General features: G+C 45.3%; 2 protein-coding genes across 3 annotated transcripts in view; one reads left to right on the plus strand and one right to left on the minus strand.

The window, feature by feature from the left end:
- Window positions 1-6,536, plus strand: part of Atg4a (autophagy related 4A cysteine peptidase) — a 55,088-nt gene extending 48,552 nt beyond the window's left edge. For both annotated transcript variants that reach the window (XM_050124016.1, XM_050124017.1), the window contains 4 exons: window positions 819-964; window positions 2,312-2,368; window positions 4,808-4,916; window positions 5,577-6,536. In XM_050124016.1, coding sequence (XP_049979973.1) covers window positions 819-964; window positions 2,312-2,368; window positions 4,808-4,916; window positions 5,577-5,647 — 383 coding nt within the window. In that variant the 3' untranslated portion in view covers window positions 5,648-6,536. The remainder of the gene's footprint in view (window positions 1-818; window positions 965-2,311; window positions 2,369-4,807; window positions 4,917-5,576) is intronic.
- Window positions 6,537-7,881: 1,345 nt separating this feature from the next.
- The window catches only part of Col4a6 (collagen type IV alpha 6 chain), a 298,496-nt gene continuing 288,507 nt past the window's right edge, over window positions 7,882-17,870 (minus strand). The window contains exons 38-45 of the mRNA XM_050124047.1: window positions 16,815-16,931; window positions 16,312-16,473; window positions 16,065-16,163; window positions 14,099-14,245; window positions 12,750-12,866; window positions 11,261-11,452; window positions 10,275-10,561; window positions 7,882-9,551 (exon numbers count right to left, since the gene is read on the minus strand). Of these exons, the coding sequence (XP_049980004.1) occupies window positions 9,291-9,551; window positions 10,275-10,561; window positions 11,261-11,452; window positions 12,750-12,866; window positions 14,099-14,245; window positions 16,065-16,163; window positions 16,312-16,473; window positions 16,815-16,931 (1,382 nt within the window). The 3' untranslated portion in view covers window positions 7,882-9,290. The remainder of the gene's footprint in view (window positions 9,552-10,274; window positions 10,562-11,260; window positions 11,453-12,749; window positions 12,867-14,098; window positions 14,246-16,064; window positions 16,164-16,311; window positions 16,474-16,814; window positions 16,932-17,870) is intronic.

Genomic DNA, 17,870 nt, shown 5'->3' on the forward strand with positions numbered 1-17,870 from the left:
GTGTGAAACTTAGTCATTTTGGACTTAGGTTTTGGCTCAGTGGTAGAATGCTTGCACAGTATACACAAACTCTTGAGTTTGATCTCCAGCAAAACACACACACACACACACACACACACACACACACACATGTCAGTCAATCCAAGTAGCTTTTTTTCCAGTGATGTTCATCTATGCCAATGTTTACATGACAAAGGCTGTCTTTTCTGATGGGAACTGACAGACCTGCTCACAAAGACTAACCCACTAGCTAATTGCTAATCATGAATAGGCATCAATTTAGTGGGTTCTGATCCACAGAGCTTAGCTTCCTGTTGTGTGCAGGTAGAATTTCCTTTGGAGGCCAAGGCTTTTTCCATCATGAGAGATGCTTTCTGAGTTTGGTTCTGAGAACCAGCTGTGTATCTCAAGATGCCATCCAATGCTGAAAGAGGCAGTGCGCCCCCTAGTACCATTGGAGCTCCCAACTTGAGGGATTCTCCTATCAGCACCTCTTTGCAACTGCTGCTCACAGAGCCTGCCATGCCATCCTGTGTTCTCTCATTCCCACCTTCCCCAAACCTATCCCTTTGCATTCTGGGACTTGGACTTAGGGAAGATGTGTTAGGTCAAGTTGTCTCTTTGATTAGATTTTGGCACATGTGGCTTCTCTCAAGCATGCTTACCCTGGCTTTGGGCTTCCTATCATCCCATTCTCATTGTTGCAAGGGAAGGGGATTTCAGACCTATGGGTGGCGTCAGGGAAAGTGCATCCTTGGGATAGCAGTGGGGCCAGGGCCAGAGGTTCTTCAAAGACTAAACATGTCTTTGTAAAACAGGCGATGAGCTGATTTTCTTGGACCCTCACACAACCCAGACCTTTGTGGACACTGAAGAAAGTGGAATTGTAGACGATCAGACGTTCCATTGCCTGCAGTCTCCACAGCGAATGAGCATCCTGAACTTGGATCCTTCTGTGGCCTTGGTGGGTATTTGAAGGAGCTCTGATGGCAAGCTATTAAACATTGATTCCTTGGCAATTGCCCAAGTTGTTAGGTAGCATACCAACAGTGCATTTGCTCTGCACCCCCAAAATGAGGCACTGTGATAGGGCAGCTAAAGAACTGATCCTGGGTCCAAACTGATCAAGTTAGGGCCCAAGCTCAGCTACTTAACTATGTAGGAAAAGTCATAACCTTTCTGAGCCTCAGTTGTCAAATATTTGGGAACAAGGGAAACAATAGTTGCCTCATTATTTGCTTATGTGAGGTATAATCTATATATGTATGTATATATCTATATATCTATATATCTACACACACACACACACACACACACACACACACACACAGCCCCGGACCAGGACACTGCAAACAGGGTGTCAATGTTAGCCGTAGCATTAGCATTTCTCCTCTTATTCTTTCCTGCCCTCAAATGTTTGCCATATCAATATAAGTTGGGAAATGACTAGGAAGTGATTAAGGGAGGAGGACTCCCTGAGAGGTATCTATTTCTTGATGCCCCAATCCAGGAAGACTCGGGTTTGCTCTAGAAAGTGTGTCAATATCAACACATATTGAAAGGGCTCCTGCCTGTAAAGCAGTCAGTATTTCTTAGGCCCTTCTGCATCTTCATTTCCTGTTTCACCCATCAGAACACCAGTGACCAGGGACTGATACTCCCCTCTTGTTTTGGACCACTCTTGTCCTACTGAATGGTGATTGTCAGGGCAGGATACTGCTGCTTCTTGCAACTCTGACAGACAGTTTTTCAAAGAGTCAACCTCTTTTAAAGTAATGCTTTCATCTAAAAGACTATCCAACTAAAAGTACTATCCAGCTAAAAGTACAAGTAAAAGCTCTTGTGTCCTATTGCAATAAAATATTTTATACTGTGTGTGTGTGTATAAATGTGTGTATGTGTATATAAATGTGTGTGTGTATAAATGTGTGTGTGTGTGCCTGCTCACATGCATGTGTGAATGTGATGAAATTAACCCCATGCTTTGGAGACTGACCTTCAAGTTACAGTGTCTAACAATGTTGATGGGAGAGGGAGAAGGCAAGAAAGAAACAGAGACCAGGAGGAAGAGGGAAGGAGAAAGGGGGAGAATGAGGACGGGAGGGAGGGGAGAAGGGAGGAGACATAAGGAAAGAAAGAGACAGAATGGTTATGTATGTGCTTATGTAAGCCAGTGATTTTAGGGAGAGAGGGCCCAGCCAGTCAGTCCAGGAAAACGTGTGGCAAGAAAGTGGCCCACCCCCTAACTCTGGGACAGTAGCTCCATCTTGTAAAGGGAAATTCTAAATAGTGTTCTTCTTCCCCACCCAAGGGATTTTTCTGCAAAGAAGAGAAAGACTTTGACAATTGGTGTAGCCTTGTTCAGAAGGTAAGGATGTATGGATTTAAAAAAAAAAGTGTAAACATGAAAGCTACTAAATCTGGCTCCGTTTAAAGATTACTTATACATAATAACAAAACCATTCTGACATAGTTTGGTTGCAAGAGGAGGAAACTAAGGTAACAAAGAACCTGTTGGTTGTGGAGAACTCTGCATAAGTTTGGGACAAGTGAAGAAAGTCAAGCCTGTGTGTCAGCTAAGTGGGACACTCAGTGTTGAAGGTGAACGCTGTGCCTCGCTAAGGCCATGTGGCACCAGAAACATTCAGCTAACATTGGGCTGTTTTAACCTCAAACTGCAATTTCTTCCCTACTATGTTATGGATCACCAGTTAGGAGCACTGCTTGCTCTTTCAAAGGTCCTGAGTTCAATTCCCAGCAACCACATGGTGGCTTACAACCATCTGTAATGAGATCTGGTGCCCTCTTGAGGAAGAGACCTGGTCAGTCATCCTCATCAACTTAGACCATGAAGCCCAATATGGACAAGTTCAACAGAACTGACATCTATGGGCTGCTCATGTATGCTTCAGCATTGCCAGGGCATAAATTTCAAAATTTCATTTTCGTGTTTGTCACACTGAGATGGTTAAACAGACTGACATGTTTCTAAGTGTTTAGTGGTTCATTTATAATGCAGTATATACCATTGTGGTTTGGAGGACATTTTCTTCTACCAACTGGGTTATTTATTTAAGATACAGGCATGTGACCACTGAAAGGGATCAGCATTTGCAGAAGTCCATGATGAGTGATTCCTTTTGGCATATTGTGTAGAAGAGAATTATTGTATTGACTCACCAATCTCTGTTTCCCTCGTTGCCAGTCTCTAACACATACGAATGAGATGTTATATATTGATATGTGTTCACTGAATGAACTTAAGGAGATCATAGAAAATATTTTTTAAAGTGTCTGCTGGGGTACCAGACATGAATTTCTGTCTTCCAAAACCAAAGGATTGCAGGATCCCAGCATGCTATATACAAATGGAGGGAATCTTTTTCTTCACAGTGAACAAATGACTAACACTGATGTCCCTAACTGAATCTGTGACCTCAGATAATAGCTTAGTGAAACAAAATGGAGATTTTAGAAGAATTTATTTATTTGAGAGAAGTTATTGTGTATGGCCCAGGCTAGTCTGGAACTCAGTATGAAGCCTAGGCTGGCCTTAAGCTTGTGATACTTCTCCCTCAACTTCTGGTATACTTAGATTATAGATACGCGCCACTATGCCCAGTTCAAGAAAAATATGGTTTGTTATCACTATTGCTGCAGTTCTGAGGACTGAACCCATGTCCGAAAGTGCTCTGTCACTGAGCTATATCCCCAGCCCAAGAGAATTAGTATTCCTTTCTAATGGGAAAAACAAGTGGTCTTATTGCTGTAGCTATGTAAATATTATTCACAAAGAAGACATGTAATGTGTTTTATATATATATATGTATATTCTTCAAAGTTTTATTTTATACACACGTGCGCGCAAACACATACTCAATGTACTTTGTTCACATTCTCTGCCATTATCCTCTCTTACCCTTCACATCAAACTCTTTCTTCTCAACAAGTTCCCCTTCTGCCTTCACGTCTTTTTCTTTGTTGTCTGTAGCCATTATATTTAATTAGAGTTGCCTGAATTACTTGAATAAGAACAACTTACCAGTGGCTTCCACTGAGGAATATGCCCCCACACATGCAATCAAGAGAGTTATTCTTTAAAGATCCATGCTTATTACGTTTACTTACCTGTCTGTGTAAGTATGCCCTGTGTACGCAGGTGCCAGTGGAGCCCAGAAGAGGGCACTGGATCCTCTGGAGCCTTAGGTATGGGTTGTAACCTGCCCATTGTGGGTGCTCAGTGCTAAATTTGGTTCTTCTGGAAGAGTAGAAAGTGCTCCTAACCACTGAGCAAAGTGTTCAGCTCCAAAGAATATTTCTCTAAAGGAAGCATTTCCATTTCAGAATGTATCAATGCTCTATATTCATGCTTAAAGCCAGAATGACAATTTCATGATGACTTATCATTTAAACCAAGACGAATTTGGACTAGATCCGAAGGCATGCAGTTGTGTACCAGAATTCTCTTGGGGCATATTTTGTTTTGATTAAATGACCTTTTTGGTTATCTCCCCCCTACATTTGGGTGAACCTGTATACCTGGTGAATTCCCTGAGCCCCGTGACTGGATCAGTTCACACTGGGCTCCATTAGCTGTCTGCTCCAGTGTCCTTCTGGCCTTGTCAACCGGATCCAGCATCGATGCCTTCATTGAGGTCTTCAGATGATGCAAGTGGAGGATGAATGTGTTTGCTGGGTCCCACCTGCCAGCTACTGGACTACTCTCAGGGTTCAGGTTCTTGAACTGGCAAGTAAACAGAAGTGTGGTGACTCTGCGACATTTACAGCTGTTCCTTTGTCTACCCAGGAAATTCTAAAGGAGAATTTGAGGATGTTTGAATTAGTTCAGAAGCATCCATCACATTGGCCTCCCTTTGTACCTCCAGCCAAGCCGGAAGTGACAACCACAGGTGCAGGTAAGCTGTTTCTGTAAGCTCTCGGCCAGCAGACCCATATGTTGCAACTGTCTGCTGAGATAAAAGCAATTGTGGCTCATACTGCTGATGAAAAAGTGAAATTTCTACTAGTCTAGCCTGATTCTTTTAATCTTTGAAGAAGCTGATGTTTGTTCATTTGAAAGACTGCTAACCAAAAGAACACAACACGTTGTAAAGGATTTGTCATTGCAATCTCAAGATGACTAGAATTTGTTTTTAGAATAGCGAATCCCAGACCTGGGAACTCAGAAAGTACCTTGAGGTTTGGGTTGGTAGTTGTGTGCCTACAAACACTCAGAATGATGAGGCTGGAGGATCGTAAGTTCCAGGGCAGCTTAAGCTACATCCCAAGACCTGGTCTCAACAAATAAATAAAATGGCAGAAAGACAAAGAGCTGCCATAGTGAGCTTTAACCAGACCACCGTGAGCAGCTCTGTATAAACTGGCCTGGTTGTTTTATGTCTTACAGAAAATGTGTAATTCTTTATAGTAGTCCTATTGTACATTTCCTCCAGACAAACCTTGCCTTATCAAACTGATTCAGATAGGCAAAACGGCAGTGGCTGGGTAGTATCTTGATTGAGAACATCAGCCCAGGTGTCAAGTGTTTCTACTTTCTCATCTTTGTGTTCCAACAGAATTCATAGACTCTACTGAGCACCTGGAGGACTTTGACCTGGAGGAAGATTTTGAGATTCTGAGTGTGTAAGATAGCGAGAACTCAATGTGAAGGTCTTCTGCCTTCCATCTGACTCCACAAGAACTTGTTACATAAAACTTTTTGGTCAGCAAGTGCCTGATATGCCAACAGCATACAAACTCAATACCAATTATGACTGAGCCAATTATGATTTTTCAGAAATAAAAAAAATCAGTGGCAACAACACTTCTCTGAAAAGAAAAAGTCATGGCGTCTAGAAGAAAGATTTGGAATCCGTTGCTTCCAGCTTGTCTTACATGGAGACAGCAAGTCTTCAGCAGCTGGAATGGGAGCATTTGGAAGACAGACAGCGGCTTCCATCTTATTGCAAGCACCAGCAGATGAAAGATGGTTATACTGTTCTTCTTCATCCTTTCAGGTGTGACCTCTTTGGGGACAAGTACTAAGAAGAAGCCTGTTTTCTTGCTCAAATAATAAAATAAGTAAACCAGGGAGAAATACTCTTGTTAAATTATTTGAATGTGTACTTCACGTAATTATAATTTTTACCAAAATATTTGTCAAAGAAAAGATGTCAAATGTACACCTCTTAATTGCCTTCCAGTTTGGAAGAACCTATTCAGTAGGCCACAGTTGCCAGCCTTACTGATGCTTTTGTTTGATGTCACCATATCCTTAAGTCAAACAATGATCACTTGAATCAGAGGTGAGCAAACTTTTTCTTTAAAGGAGTAGGTAGATAATATTTTAGGCTTTGTAGGCCATGTGGCCTTTGTGCTGTAAAAACAGCCCTAGACAATATGCATGTGACTGAGCATGGCTGTAATCTAATAAAACTTGATTTACAAAAGGAAGTGGAGGGCTGGCTATGGCCTTACCAGTCGCTCACTTAGTGTTCATTTTTGTTTGAAGGATGAAATAAATTGTTTGAATTATATTGTTTTGAATGAAAACTATATTTAGAAAGAATTATTCATATGGTGACATTTAATCTGTCCATTAAATACATGTCCAAGTCATTGAGGACCAACAGCTTTCTAAGTTTTGAAGCACAGACCCATCAGATTATTGTGCTGAACGTGTGTTGTGAAGGATGCTGTTCTCCACAGCATCTCTCCGTCTTCCTTCCGTTGTCCCTTTCAATTTCACATGGGTCTGCATTTCATCTTCATCCTTTAAAGAGTTCCACAGGAGGCCAGCATCTGGCATCTTGAAACTAGCACTGACCAACCCATTTATTTCCTTAGGTTCCATCTTTTTCTTTCCCTTTTTTCCTTTTCCTTCCTTTTTCTTTTTGCCAGTATGTTATGTATTCTATAGGTTAAAAATTCAAAAGATGCAAAATGGTATTCACTGAAATCTCTCCCTCCCACAGGTCAGTTTCCTTCCCTGAAAACTGCTGGGATATTCTTGTTTATCCTTCCCCAGGATTGCTTTATGCATATGTAAACACACACACATGTTTAACTTATATGCACTTGTAAGATACGCATATTGCAGACATCTAGTTTAGATTTAGTATTTCTGTATCTATTTGTGTATATGTGCCTGTGTGAGCATATGCACCTATGTGTGTGTGCACAGCTCGGCGAGCAGATGGAGGCTTGAGGAGAGGGGCCTTGGGTATCCTCTTCTATCATTCTCTCCGTAGTCTTTTCAGAGAGGATCTCTCCCTGACCTGAAGCTCACATTTTCTTGGCTAGGATGGATGACAGTAAGGTCCAGTCACCTTCCTGTCTCTACTTCTCTTGAAGCTGGGCTTCAGACACACACAGAACTCCTGGCTTTTTTATGTGGGTGTTGTGATCCCGTCTCCAGTCCTCAGATTGTGTAGTAGGTACTCTTCGCTGCTGAGCAGTCTCTCCAGTCACAAGATTTCGTTTCGTTTTCATTATTTATTTTTTCCTTGCTTTTTTTAGAGCCAGGCTTTTTCTGTGTAGAAGCCCTGGCTGTCCCGGAACTAGCTCTGTAGACCAGGCTGGCCTCAAGCTCACAGAGATCCGCCTACCTCTGCCTCCCGAGTGCTGGGATTAAAGACGTGTGCCACCACCGCGCAGCAAGATTTCATTTCTTGGACTTCAGTATTTCCCTACTTTTAATTTATCTGTAAATGATCCTGAGGCCACTGAAGAATAGAAAGTCCCTTCTTGAACTCTAGCATGTGATAAAGATAGAAGCATGTGTATGCTTATTGTAAAGTATGTTGTGGGCCTGTTAACCAGGGGGAAACTTTCTGCCCTTTGACTTAATCATTTTCCAATTTTCCCTGTTTGGATGTTTGGTTATAAAGTTGAGTGAGAGTAGATTTTAAAAGAGTCTCCAAGTCAAGCATTCACATTTCATTAATTTTATTTGCTGTGTACAAAGCTAACACCATCCTTTACTTATGTAGGAGGTGAGAATGGCAACAGCTCAGATTATATGGTTATGCTTTGCTTGTGTGGGCACAGTTTATATAGTACCCAAAGAAGTGCAATCACCCGGAAGGGAGTGCTTCGTGTCCACGGAACTGAGTGTCTTCTAGGCAACTGATAATTAAAATAGATCGCTTCAAACAGCAGATAGTATGGGCAAAGTATACCTCATGAGCAACTAACTCAGACTGTGCCTTGGGTCTGCTAACAGTGGTGTGTGCTGGATTTTTATGAGATTTTGGGGGAAAAAATTGCAAATAGTTTAAAAGGCTACCTGTGAAAGAGTAGTTGGATGGCCGGCCATTTTCATTGGAAAGTCTTGAACAGCCTCAGAATGCAAGGAGCCAACTCACTGCAGCCTCAGTTTGCCACCCTGCATAGATCTGGGTGGCATTTGGAGCAATCAGGGATTTCTGAGAAATGGGGACATGAGATTTACCTTTTTGTTCCTGGCGTTAAAAGCAAAACTGACAGTTCCATATCTATTCATCCCTCTGCCCTAAGCCAAAAAGAAAGAGAAGTGGTTTTCATTTCCTGAGAACTTGGTCACGTTTACTGCATCCTTTGTTCTACTTTGGACCAGACCAAGTTGTCCATCTCTTTGGCTGTGGAGAGATCCAGTCAGGAGACAGTGGTTTGTCTAGGACCAAATACTGGTATTTCAGCTTTTCCTAGTCAAGATGGGTGGGGCATGGAATTAACAAACTCTAGAAGGAATCACAGCTCAGTTCTGGCTATAGGCTGGCTCCTCATCTCAATCCTACTACCTGCCTAGATACAGCAGGCTGCCTTAAGTAGGCAGGGCTAGCCCTAGGCAGACCCGAGCTGTCCGTAATGTTCAGCCAGAGCCATACTTTTAGGGTGGAAAGCCTGAGCTCTAGTTTAAGTCAAATAATGTGTGGTGACATCTCATCATAAAGAAATAACTTAGCTGTGATAAAGAGCTTCCTGGTCAAGGCAGTGGGAACTCTAGCAGTCTTTGAAAATGGTGGTCCAGCACATCTTTCTGAGGTAACCATGGATAATCACACACATGTCCAAATGGAACATTAGCACCAGATTGATGAACATAGAGCTGCAAATCCTAGCACAGTGGGCTCATCTGTTGGGCCGGAGGGTTGGGATGCCCAGTGTCCAGTAGTCCAGTCCAAATGAGGCTCTGATGTACAACTTGACAGGCAAATGGGTTCAGGCCTTCCTTTCTCAGGCAGCCCAGATTTGTGAGGTGACTGTTGTGAGGGGGTAGGGAGGGCAGGGGCCGTATGACGGACAACATCCTACAGGTGTTTCATGCACACCTGGCAGCGGCTCACCCTGGTGTGGAGCTGCCCGGTTTTCAGTGTTTCCGAAACAGGCTCTTCCCGGAACTGCCGTCTCTCCTCCACTGCGGTTAGCCAGAAACTGTACTTGTTGGCAAAGTAGTGGCAGGTGCCACGGGCACCGCTGCACTCAATGAAAGGAGTGGCTCTGAAGTCCTCAAGGCAGGAACCAGGGGAGACAAGGGACTGGCCTCCGCCCTCAGCCCCGGCAGCCGTGTGCTGAAACAGAAGGGAGGGGACCATGGGGGCGGTGCCAGAACTCAGAGTGGACGATCCCCGCGTCCTGTTCTTAAAGGTCTGCATATGTGCTGCATCTCAGAAGTCTGGACCCTGAAATCACTCAGCTTCTAGGCGGCATGTTGAACCTGGGCTTTGGGAGCAGGTACTGGCCATCCCCCCTGAGGGAGCTGTGGGATGAGCCGCCCGCTCCTGGCTCCTTTGTACCCTCCTAACCATGCTGCGTGGCCAGTGATCACCTTTCACCCAGTGTTTTCCTATCTGTTCCTATCACACAGGCTTCCCAGCTATGTGAGATTTGCCTTCCTTGACTCCTGTGTTCCACAGATATGTGTAATTTGACAATTTTTATTAAATTATAGTTATTTATTTAATGTGCAGGTTGGTTCTAGAATCAAACTTTGGCTTAGTGACAAGTGCAGATTCTAATGTGTTATATTCTTCCTTTGATAGTGACAAAATGGAAGAACACACAGAGTAAGGCCTTGGCTTGCGACTCATCCATATTCCCAGTCCAGAACAGCAGGTTCAAATTGCTCTCCTTCCCCCACAACCACAAGGGGTTGGAATTTCCATCTTCATCTCTCTTTATGTTGAATTCTAAGTGTCCCTGGAGCCTGAGATCCATGGGAAAGCCTGCCCTGAGCGCTTCTCTCCCACCATCTACCTGTCTTTACTTGGGGACAGAATGGTTCAAGGCCTTACCATGAGGAAGGAGTAACCGATCCAGAGGCTGCGCCAGCCCAAAGGGCACTGTGGGATGGTGATGTCTTGGCTGTGCACAGCAATGGCTTGCGAGGGTGCCTCACAAACAGAGCAGCGGCTGATGTACTGGGGAATCTGGCTCTGACCCACAGGCATCATGGGAATGGGGGCAGTCGTGGAGAGCCAGTAGGACTTATCATTGCGTCTGGCATAGTGGCACACTTCATTGATGTTGCAATAGATGAACGGCATGGTGCTGAATCGGGGCAGGCAGGAGCCAGCAAACCCTGGGAAGAGAAGATGGGCAAGGATCGGCTAAGTGGTGGCCAAAGGGCAGGGGCACAAGGCCTGAGTAGCTGACGATGTGACTTTCCACCTAAATGCTTTCCCAGAGCACGACAGCTCTCTCCTACAGTCGGGTGACTCCGGTCTGTACTGGAGCCTGAGGATCAAATCATTTCATAAATATACCAGGGGAGTTGAATAATGACGAGAATCTCTTGATAAAGTGAATAATCACTCCCTAATTAATCTGCTTTGTCAAACCAATATTTAATAGATGGAATTCACATTTAAGAGTTAGCCCACCTGCTGCTAATGCAATTAATCCCGGAGTAATCACCTAATCACCGCTGCTCTGTGGGGCACGCTACTATTGTTATAACTAATCACTGATACTTAATGGGGGCTTAAATACATTTTACATTATTTGATTCATGAATTCCTTACACCACTCTATGTGACACGTACTAGAAATAGTTCAGCCCCATTAAGGGAGGATAAAAGCTTGGAGAGGTTGGATAATTTAGCTAGGGTATGTAGCTTTGAAATGGTAGGACTTTGAGTCAAATTCCTTTTGACCCCAGAGTTGGTGCTTGTGGCTGACTTCACAACCACGGGTCTAAAGGGCTGAGAAACATAAGAGGTCAGTTCTCAGTTCTTGCAGGGACAGGTAACAAGGACTGTATGTCAGAGCCAGTACTTACCCAGGTCCTGGTTATGGGCTTTCTCCTGCCCCTCCACGAACAGTAAGCTGTAACCCACCCACAGCCTGCTCATCCCGATGGGGCATAGCGGCACCTGTTCTGACTGACTGTGTTTGACCAGTGTGTAGCCCACTTGCACACTGTGCCCTGGCATTCCAGGCCTCCCAAAGGGACCCTGCTGCCCTGGAGCACCTGAGAAGAAAAGAACATACAAGTAAGTATGGCACAGATGACAGTGACTCTAGCCACTCTTGGTCCTAAACATTGTATAAGGCACATCATATATATGTACCGAGCCACATGATCCTGGTGTTCCCAGAAGTTGGCACTATTATCAGCCTACTCTTCAGATGGGGAAACTGAGCCCTGAGCTGCCATAGGTACAAGATCAGCAAGCTAGGACACCAATTCACGTGTGTCCAGATACACAGTTCCCATTTTTAAAGAGTACACCATTGTCCCTTTCTAGCCACTTGGCCTTGGATTCTAAGAGTGAGTCTTGTGGAAACCTTCTCCTGCATAGCCTTGAAGTCTCTCCCAGGAAATAACTAGCTGCCGAATCAGAAGCATCATAAATAACATTAGCTTTAGAAGGATAAAGCTTCATTCCCCTCTCTTGGCCATGAACTGCAATGTTTTGCTACTGAGCCTCGGAAGTATTCTCTACCAAGGACAACAAATCGTTTGTCCTTGGTAGAAAAGATAAGTAGTAAAGCAATGGGCAGACAGAACTCATCTCCAACAGTACTACTTGATCTACCTCTCCATCCATGTCAGAGGAAGACAAAAAGACATGAAAAGCAAAGCCAGGAAGATCAGGAGTTTGAAGCAAGCCTGGGTTACATAATGAGTTTGAGGGCAAACAGGGCTATGCAGCAAGACACTGGTCCATAACAAAGCTGGAGAACCCAGGCAAGGATTTGACGAAGATTTGCAAGAGTTTGTTGCCTTCCTGAGTGCTGCAGGACTTCCTTTCAGAGACTGGAGGCTGTGCACTGTGCAGGGTAGAAGAGCAATGCGGTGCTCCGAATAAAAAATGGCCCCCATAGGCTTATACAGTTGACTGCCTAGTCACCAGGGAGTGGTACTATTTGAGGAAGATAAGGAGGTGTGGCCTGGTTGCAGAAAGTCTATCTCTGAGGGTGAGTTTCAAAAGCTTAAACCCAGCTAAGTAAGGGTTTCTCTCTCTCTCTCTCTCTCTCTCTCTCTCTCTCTCTCTCTCTCTCTCAGATCAGGGTATAGCTCTCAGCTGCTGCTCCAGTTCTTACCCTCCCGCTACCATGCTCAGTCCATGACTATAATGAACTAACTCTCTGAAACAGTAAGCAAGCCCCCAGTTAAATGCTTTCTTTTGTAACCGTTGCCTTGGTCATGGCATCTCTGCACAGCAATAGAACATCAAGGTAGACAAGAACTCAGCCTGCGAGCCCCCTCACAATGGCAAATTCGCCACAAGATTGACTAGGTCTCCAAGTTTTGTTCACCTGACCTTCAAATCCCGGAGGTCCTTGTAGTCCAGGGAGACCAGGATCACCTAGGATTCCAGGTGAGCCTGGAAGCCCACTGGGTCCATCCTTGCCAGGAATGCCAGGTAGACCTTTAGAACCTGTAGGAGAGAAAAATGCACAAGGCGGGGGAGGCTCAATGTGAAAAGTCTAGAGTCTCCTAAGACTCATGTGAAGTCTAAGAGAGGGAGATAACTTACCCCCGTTGGAGCAAACCTAGGACTTAGAAGCCAGGTCTCCTGTCCCCAGCCCTGTGCTTTCTCCACTATTGTGTGCTCTCCTTTGTCACTCAACACATCTCTATCTCCAAACAGAACATTAGAGATGGCAAGCTATCCAGGGGAGAGACTCCCATGTTCTCTGAAGACTGTTCTACTGGAAACTTCGCCTCAGTCCCTGGCATCCATATACCCAAAGAGTCTGGAATGTTCTGATGGAAGTTCCACCCCAAACACCCTCCCCCTTTCTCCCCAAACCCTGCCACATCTCAGAAAGCTCACCAAATGATGACCCCTCCCCCAGAGATGCTCAAGACCACTTCCACGAGGTATTTAAAGTGCCCCTCAAAAAACAGACTGTAGTTTTTCAATCTCTCTTCCCTGGCTCCTCTCTGAGAGGCTGGAAAATTATCCATGAGCATTTTGTCCATTAAACCTGGGCTTTTTCTAATTCCATTTGATTTGGTCTGATTTGGATTGCTGCATCAGCAGAGAAGCTTATCAGGGTGCAGGAACTTTTCAAAGACCAGTATAAACACTGCCCCATTGGCCTTTTGGGTTTTCCCTTCCCTGGCATGGAGTGTGAGTCTTGTGAAGTAGCAAGAGAAAGCTTGATGAAGGTGCCTTCTCATAACTGGGCCAGGGCCTAGAGAGATGGCTCAGAGGTTAAGAGCACTGGCTGTTCTTCCAGAGGTCCTGAGTTCAATTCCCAGCAACCACATGGTGGCTCACAACCATCTGTAATGACATCTGATGCCCTCTTCTGGCCTGCAGGTATATATGCAGGAAGAATACTGTACACATTGAATAAATAAATCTTAAAAAGAAAACGGAATTAGGTCAAGCCACAGTATCTTCAGCTTCTTTTTTGTAAGGAAAAGAATATTTTTATTTTTTTAATATATTTATTTATTAAAGATTTCTGTCTCTTCCCCACTGCCGCCTCCCATTTCCCTCCCCCTCCCCCAATCAAGTCCCCCTCCCTCGTCAGCCCAAAAAGCAATCAGGGTTCCCTGCCCTGTAGGAAGTCCAAGGACCAACCACCTCCATCCAGGTCTAGTAAGGTAAGGCTTTTCAGCTCCCCAGGAGTCCCCCTTTTCTAGTGTCATTCTTACCTTGTGGACCCACAGAGCCTTGAGGCCCAGGGTCTCCTGCGAGGCCAGGGATACCGTCAATGCCTGGAAGACCCAAAAGTCCTGGAGGAGCCTGAATAGCTTCAGAAATTGGTGTGTGTCCTGGCACACCCTGGGGGCCTGGAAAGCCTGAAGGCAGGTGGGGAAATAGCGGTGTCAGGCTGGGAGGGAGGGCACGGATGTTCCTCCCTCTGTCTGCCTCCAGGACAGACCACATAACCCTTGATGACCCTTCTTAGTGGCTTGGTGGGTCCCTGTGGGCAAGGTAGGGAGCAAGTCATACCCAGGTTGACTCCCCATAGCTCAGTATGGAATCTACTAGGTGGAAGGCACTTAGGAAATGTCTGCTACAAATATAGTAGACTGAGACTTGGCTCAGGAATAGAACAGTTACTAACTTATACACTGGTCATAATGCAGCACCAAAGATGCTGTAGAGATGTATCCAACCCAAAGGTGCAGTTGGCATCCCAGCCTAAGAGCCCCACCCAAGTCAGTTACTTTACAAGTAGAATAACTTGTTTACTGATTTATTAAGCGGGTATTTCTTAGGCGTTGACTATCTGCCAAGGTCCTGGGAGGTATGAGATTAGAGCAGTGAGGGACAGATTGTGGCTCGGTGATGAAGACGAACAATGTACAATTTGGTCAATACTATTAACCCCATCATGCAAATTTTAAGAAGGACTGTGAAGGAAGTAAATAGTGCAGATACAATGGGAGGGAACATGGGGTGGTATGGGTAGAGGGGTTTTCTTTAGAGTCGCCAACGGATGCTCATAACCAGAGACTGTTAAGCTGAAACTGTTGAAACATCAGAAGTATCAGAAGGAGCTAGACATTTAAGAAGCAAAGGGCAAGAGAGTATCAGGAAACATGTACAGTATTGATGTGAATGTAAACTAGTGCGGGCACCATGGAGATCAATATTGGAGCTCCTCAAAGAACTAGAACTAGAAGTGCCCTATGATCCAGCTGCACCGTTCCCAGTAATATACCCACAGGACTCCCAAGGCAGCACACCACTGAGATACCTGCACATCGAGGTTTCTCCCTGTAGTGTTCACAATAGGCAAGGTTTGGGACCAGTCTAAGCATCCACTACCAGATGGATGGACGAAGGAAATACGGCACATACACATGAAGGAATGTTCTTCAGTCATAACGAAAGGAGAAGTGTGCCATATACAAACAAACGGATACAACTGGAGAGCACCATGCTATGTGAGATACGGAGAGACATCCATCCATACACATGACATGAACAGAGGAGGGGACTAATGAGGGAGAAGGGAACTAGTAGGAAGGAGAGAAGGGGGCAACAAGAAGGTCACTGGGAGAATCGTGGAGAGGCCAATGAACAATAAAGGGGACAGTCCAGCATGAAGGGAATTGCCACACATGATTTTATGGGTTATAGTTAGTTCATTTTTAATGCCGTGAATAGAACGATTTGTTTTTTTATTGGCAACTGTATGTGAGAAAATGATTGTTGTTGGGAGGAGGCGTGCTACATGAGAAATGCTGATGGCTTGGACCTCCAGGTAGCTGCAGCGCTGGTGTAAAGGGAGCAGGTATAAGGCATCGTTAGGGGATCTAGCCCTCAGGGACTTCTGATGGGCTGAATGCCTAGGTAGGATTGAGGACAGAGAGAAGGTTGCTTTTCTGAACTGTGAAAATGAGGGTAGGGGTCTAGAAGCCATGCAGAAGTACTCCGGGGCGGGGGGGGGGACAGTGGCAGAACCCATGGCAGCTAAGCAATAAGGCCCTTCAGTCCTAGGAGCAGTTGGGGACAGAGGCATCTCCAAAGTAGAGAAACTCCCTCTTGGGTTGGGGAACATGATCCCCATTTGCTTTTGTGGTGTGGCTGGACAGCTTGGCCTCTAAAAGGACCTCAGCCTCATGCCTCACCCCTTCCCTCCACAGCTCGGGCTTGGCCTAGACTCACCTCTTGGCCCTGCCTTCCCCTTCATCCCAGGAAATCCTGGGTCTCCTGGTGGCCCAACCTTGCCAGGAGTCCCCATGAGGCCAGGCTCTCCTTTCATGCCTGGCAAGGGCCAAAGGAAAAGAGGTCAGGTGTTGACCTGGTGATGAGGGAGACCAGAGCAAAAAAACCCTTCCACGGGTTGTACTTGGGGACCACCGTACTATGCAGTGGTGATTGATGGGTCTTACAGTGGGGGGAACAGACCTACCTTTCAGCCCTAGGTCTCCAGAGAGGCCAGAGAAACCTGGAAGTCCTTGTTTTCCCTTGAGCCCTTGAAGGCCTGGAATTCCAGGGAAGCCAGCCTCTCCAGTGTCACCTTGGTCTGAGGATGGGCCAGGGGGACCTGGAGGTCCTGGAAGGCCTGGGCGGCCTAGGGATAAGATTGGAAAAGAAATGAAGTGTAGGAAGATGGGAAGCTGTTGAAAGCCTAGGTGCTTAGGTAGCCAAAGCCCATTCCTAGTTGAGGTTTTTTGTTTTTTGTTTTTTTTTTGTTTTTGTTTTCTATCTATGGAGTCCCCACGCCCTGGCTTTCTGAAACACTTCAGCAAAATGCAGCCAGTTCTAGTCCCTCAGATCTTGGAGGAAGGGAATAAGTTGCGGCCTAGCAGATCCACGCATGCTCAGCATCAGGGAAAGGGCTGCATAATATAAAGCATATATGCAAACATCCAAGTCAGGTGGCCAGTTCCATTTAGGGCTACTTGTTTTTACCTCGTTCTCCATCTAGGCCTGGCCGCCCGGGGTCACCAGGCTGTCCTGCTATGACTGAGGGCAAGGAGATGCCTGGGGCTCCAGGGGGACCAGCAGGACCTTGGAGACCTGGGAAACCTACAAAGAATAAATAAAATGGGGCTTGGTGGGCTTCCCATGTTCAGGAGAGGGAAGGGGGAACTCAGAAAATGGAAGCTATTAAAGTAGCTGCAAGAGCAGCGGACACCAGCAGAGGGCTCTTCTCTCTTCAGCCGACGTTTCCAGCGAGCAGACAGCCGTAAATAAGAACGGCTCTTCCTTTCCAGCTGGAGCTTCATTTTATCTGAACAGAGCTGCGGAAATTTCTAGCTCCCCGATTTCACTGGTGATGGAAGTATTTTAGGCTTCTTTTTCTCCAAATCATAAACAAAAGAAGGCATGGCCAAGCAGCTGGATTTTACGTTTCCCAAGTGTTGTTATTAAACACACCAGTCCATCGAACAAATTTTCCCAACAGCTGTCTGATGCTGCCAAAGAGTTATGGCTACTGTATGACCCAACCCAGACCATCCGGAACGGAGGCAGCAAGAGTACTATGGATCCCCTTGTCTGTGTATCCTTGGTTTCTGGGCTATCTCCTGGCACTTCTAGGCAAACGAACCAAAAAAAAAAAAATCCCCAAAACAAACAAACAAAAAACCAAACCAAAACAAAAAGCCCCCAAAAACCCAAAAAACAAAAACAAAAAAAAATCTTTTATAGGTGTCATAGTAGTGGAATGACCGCTTAGAAGCCCGCTGAACATACGTCTCTGTAACAGGTATCTGTTCCCCTTTGGTCAAAGTGAATAGTTATGTAATAGAGCATTTACAAAATACTCTGCTCAGCCAGGCAGTGGTGGCACAGCCTTTAATCCCAGAACTTCGGGGGGGGGGGGAGGCAGAGGCAGGAGGATCTCTGTGAGTTTGAGGCCAGCCTGGTCTACAAAAGCTAGTTCCAGGACAGGCTCCAAAGCTACAGAGAAACCCTGTCTCGAAAAACAAAACAAAACAAAAAAAAACCAAAAAAAAAAAAAAA

This window comes from Alexandromys fortis, unplaced genomic scaffold, assembly GCF_014885135.2.
Source record: "Alexandromys fortis isolate MF-2015 unplaced genomic scaffold, M_Fortis_MF-2015_v1.1 scaffold_195, whole genome shotgun sequence".
In the NCBI taxonomy this organism is placed as follows: Eukaryota; Metazoa; Chordata; class Mammalia; order Rodentia; family Cricetidae; genus Alexandromys; species Alexandromys fortis.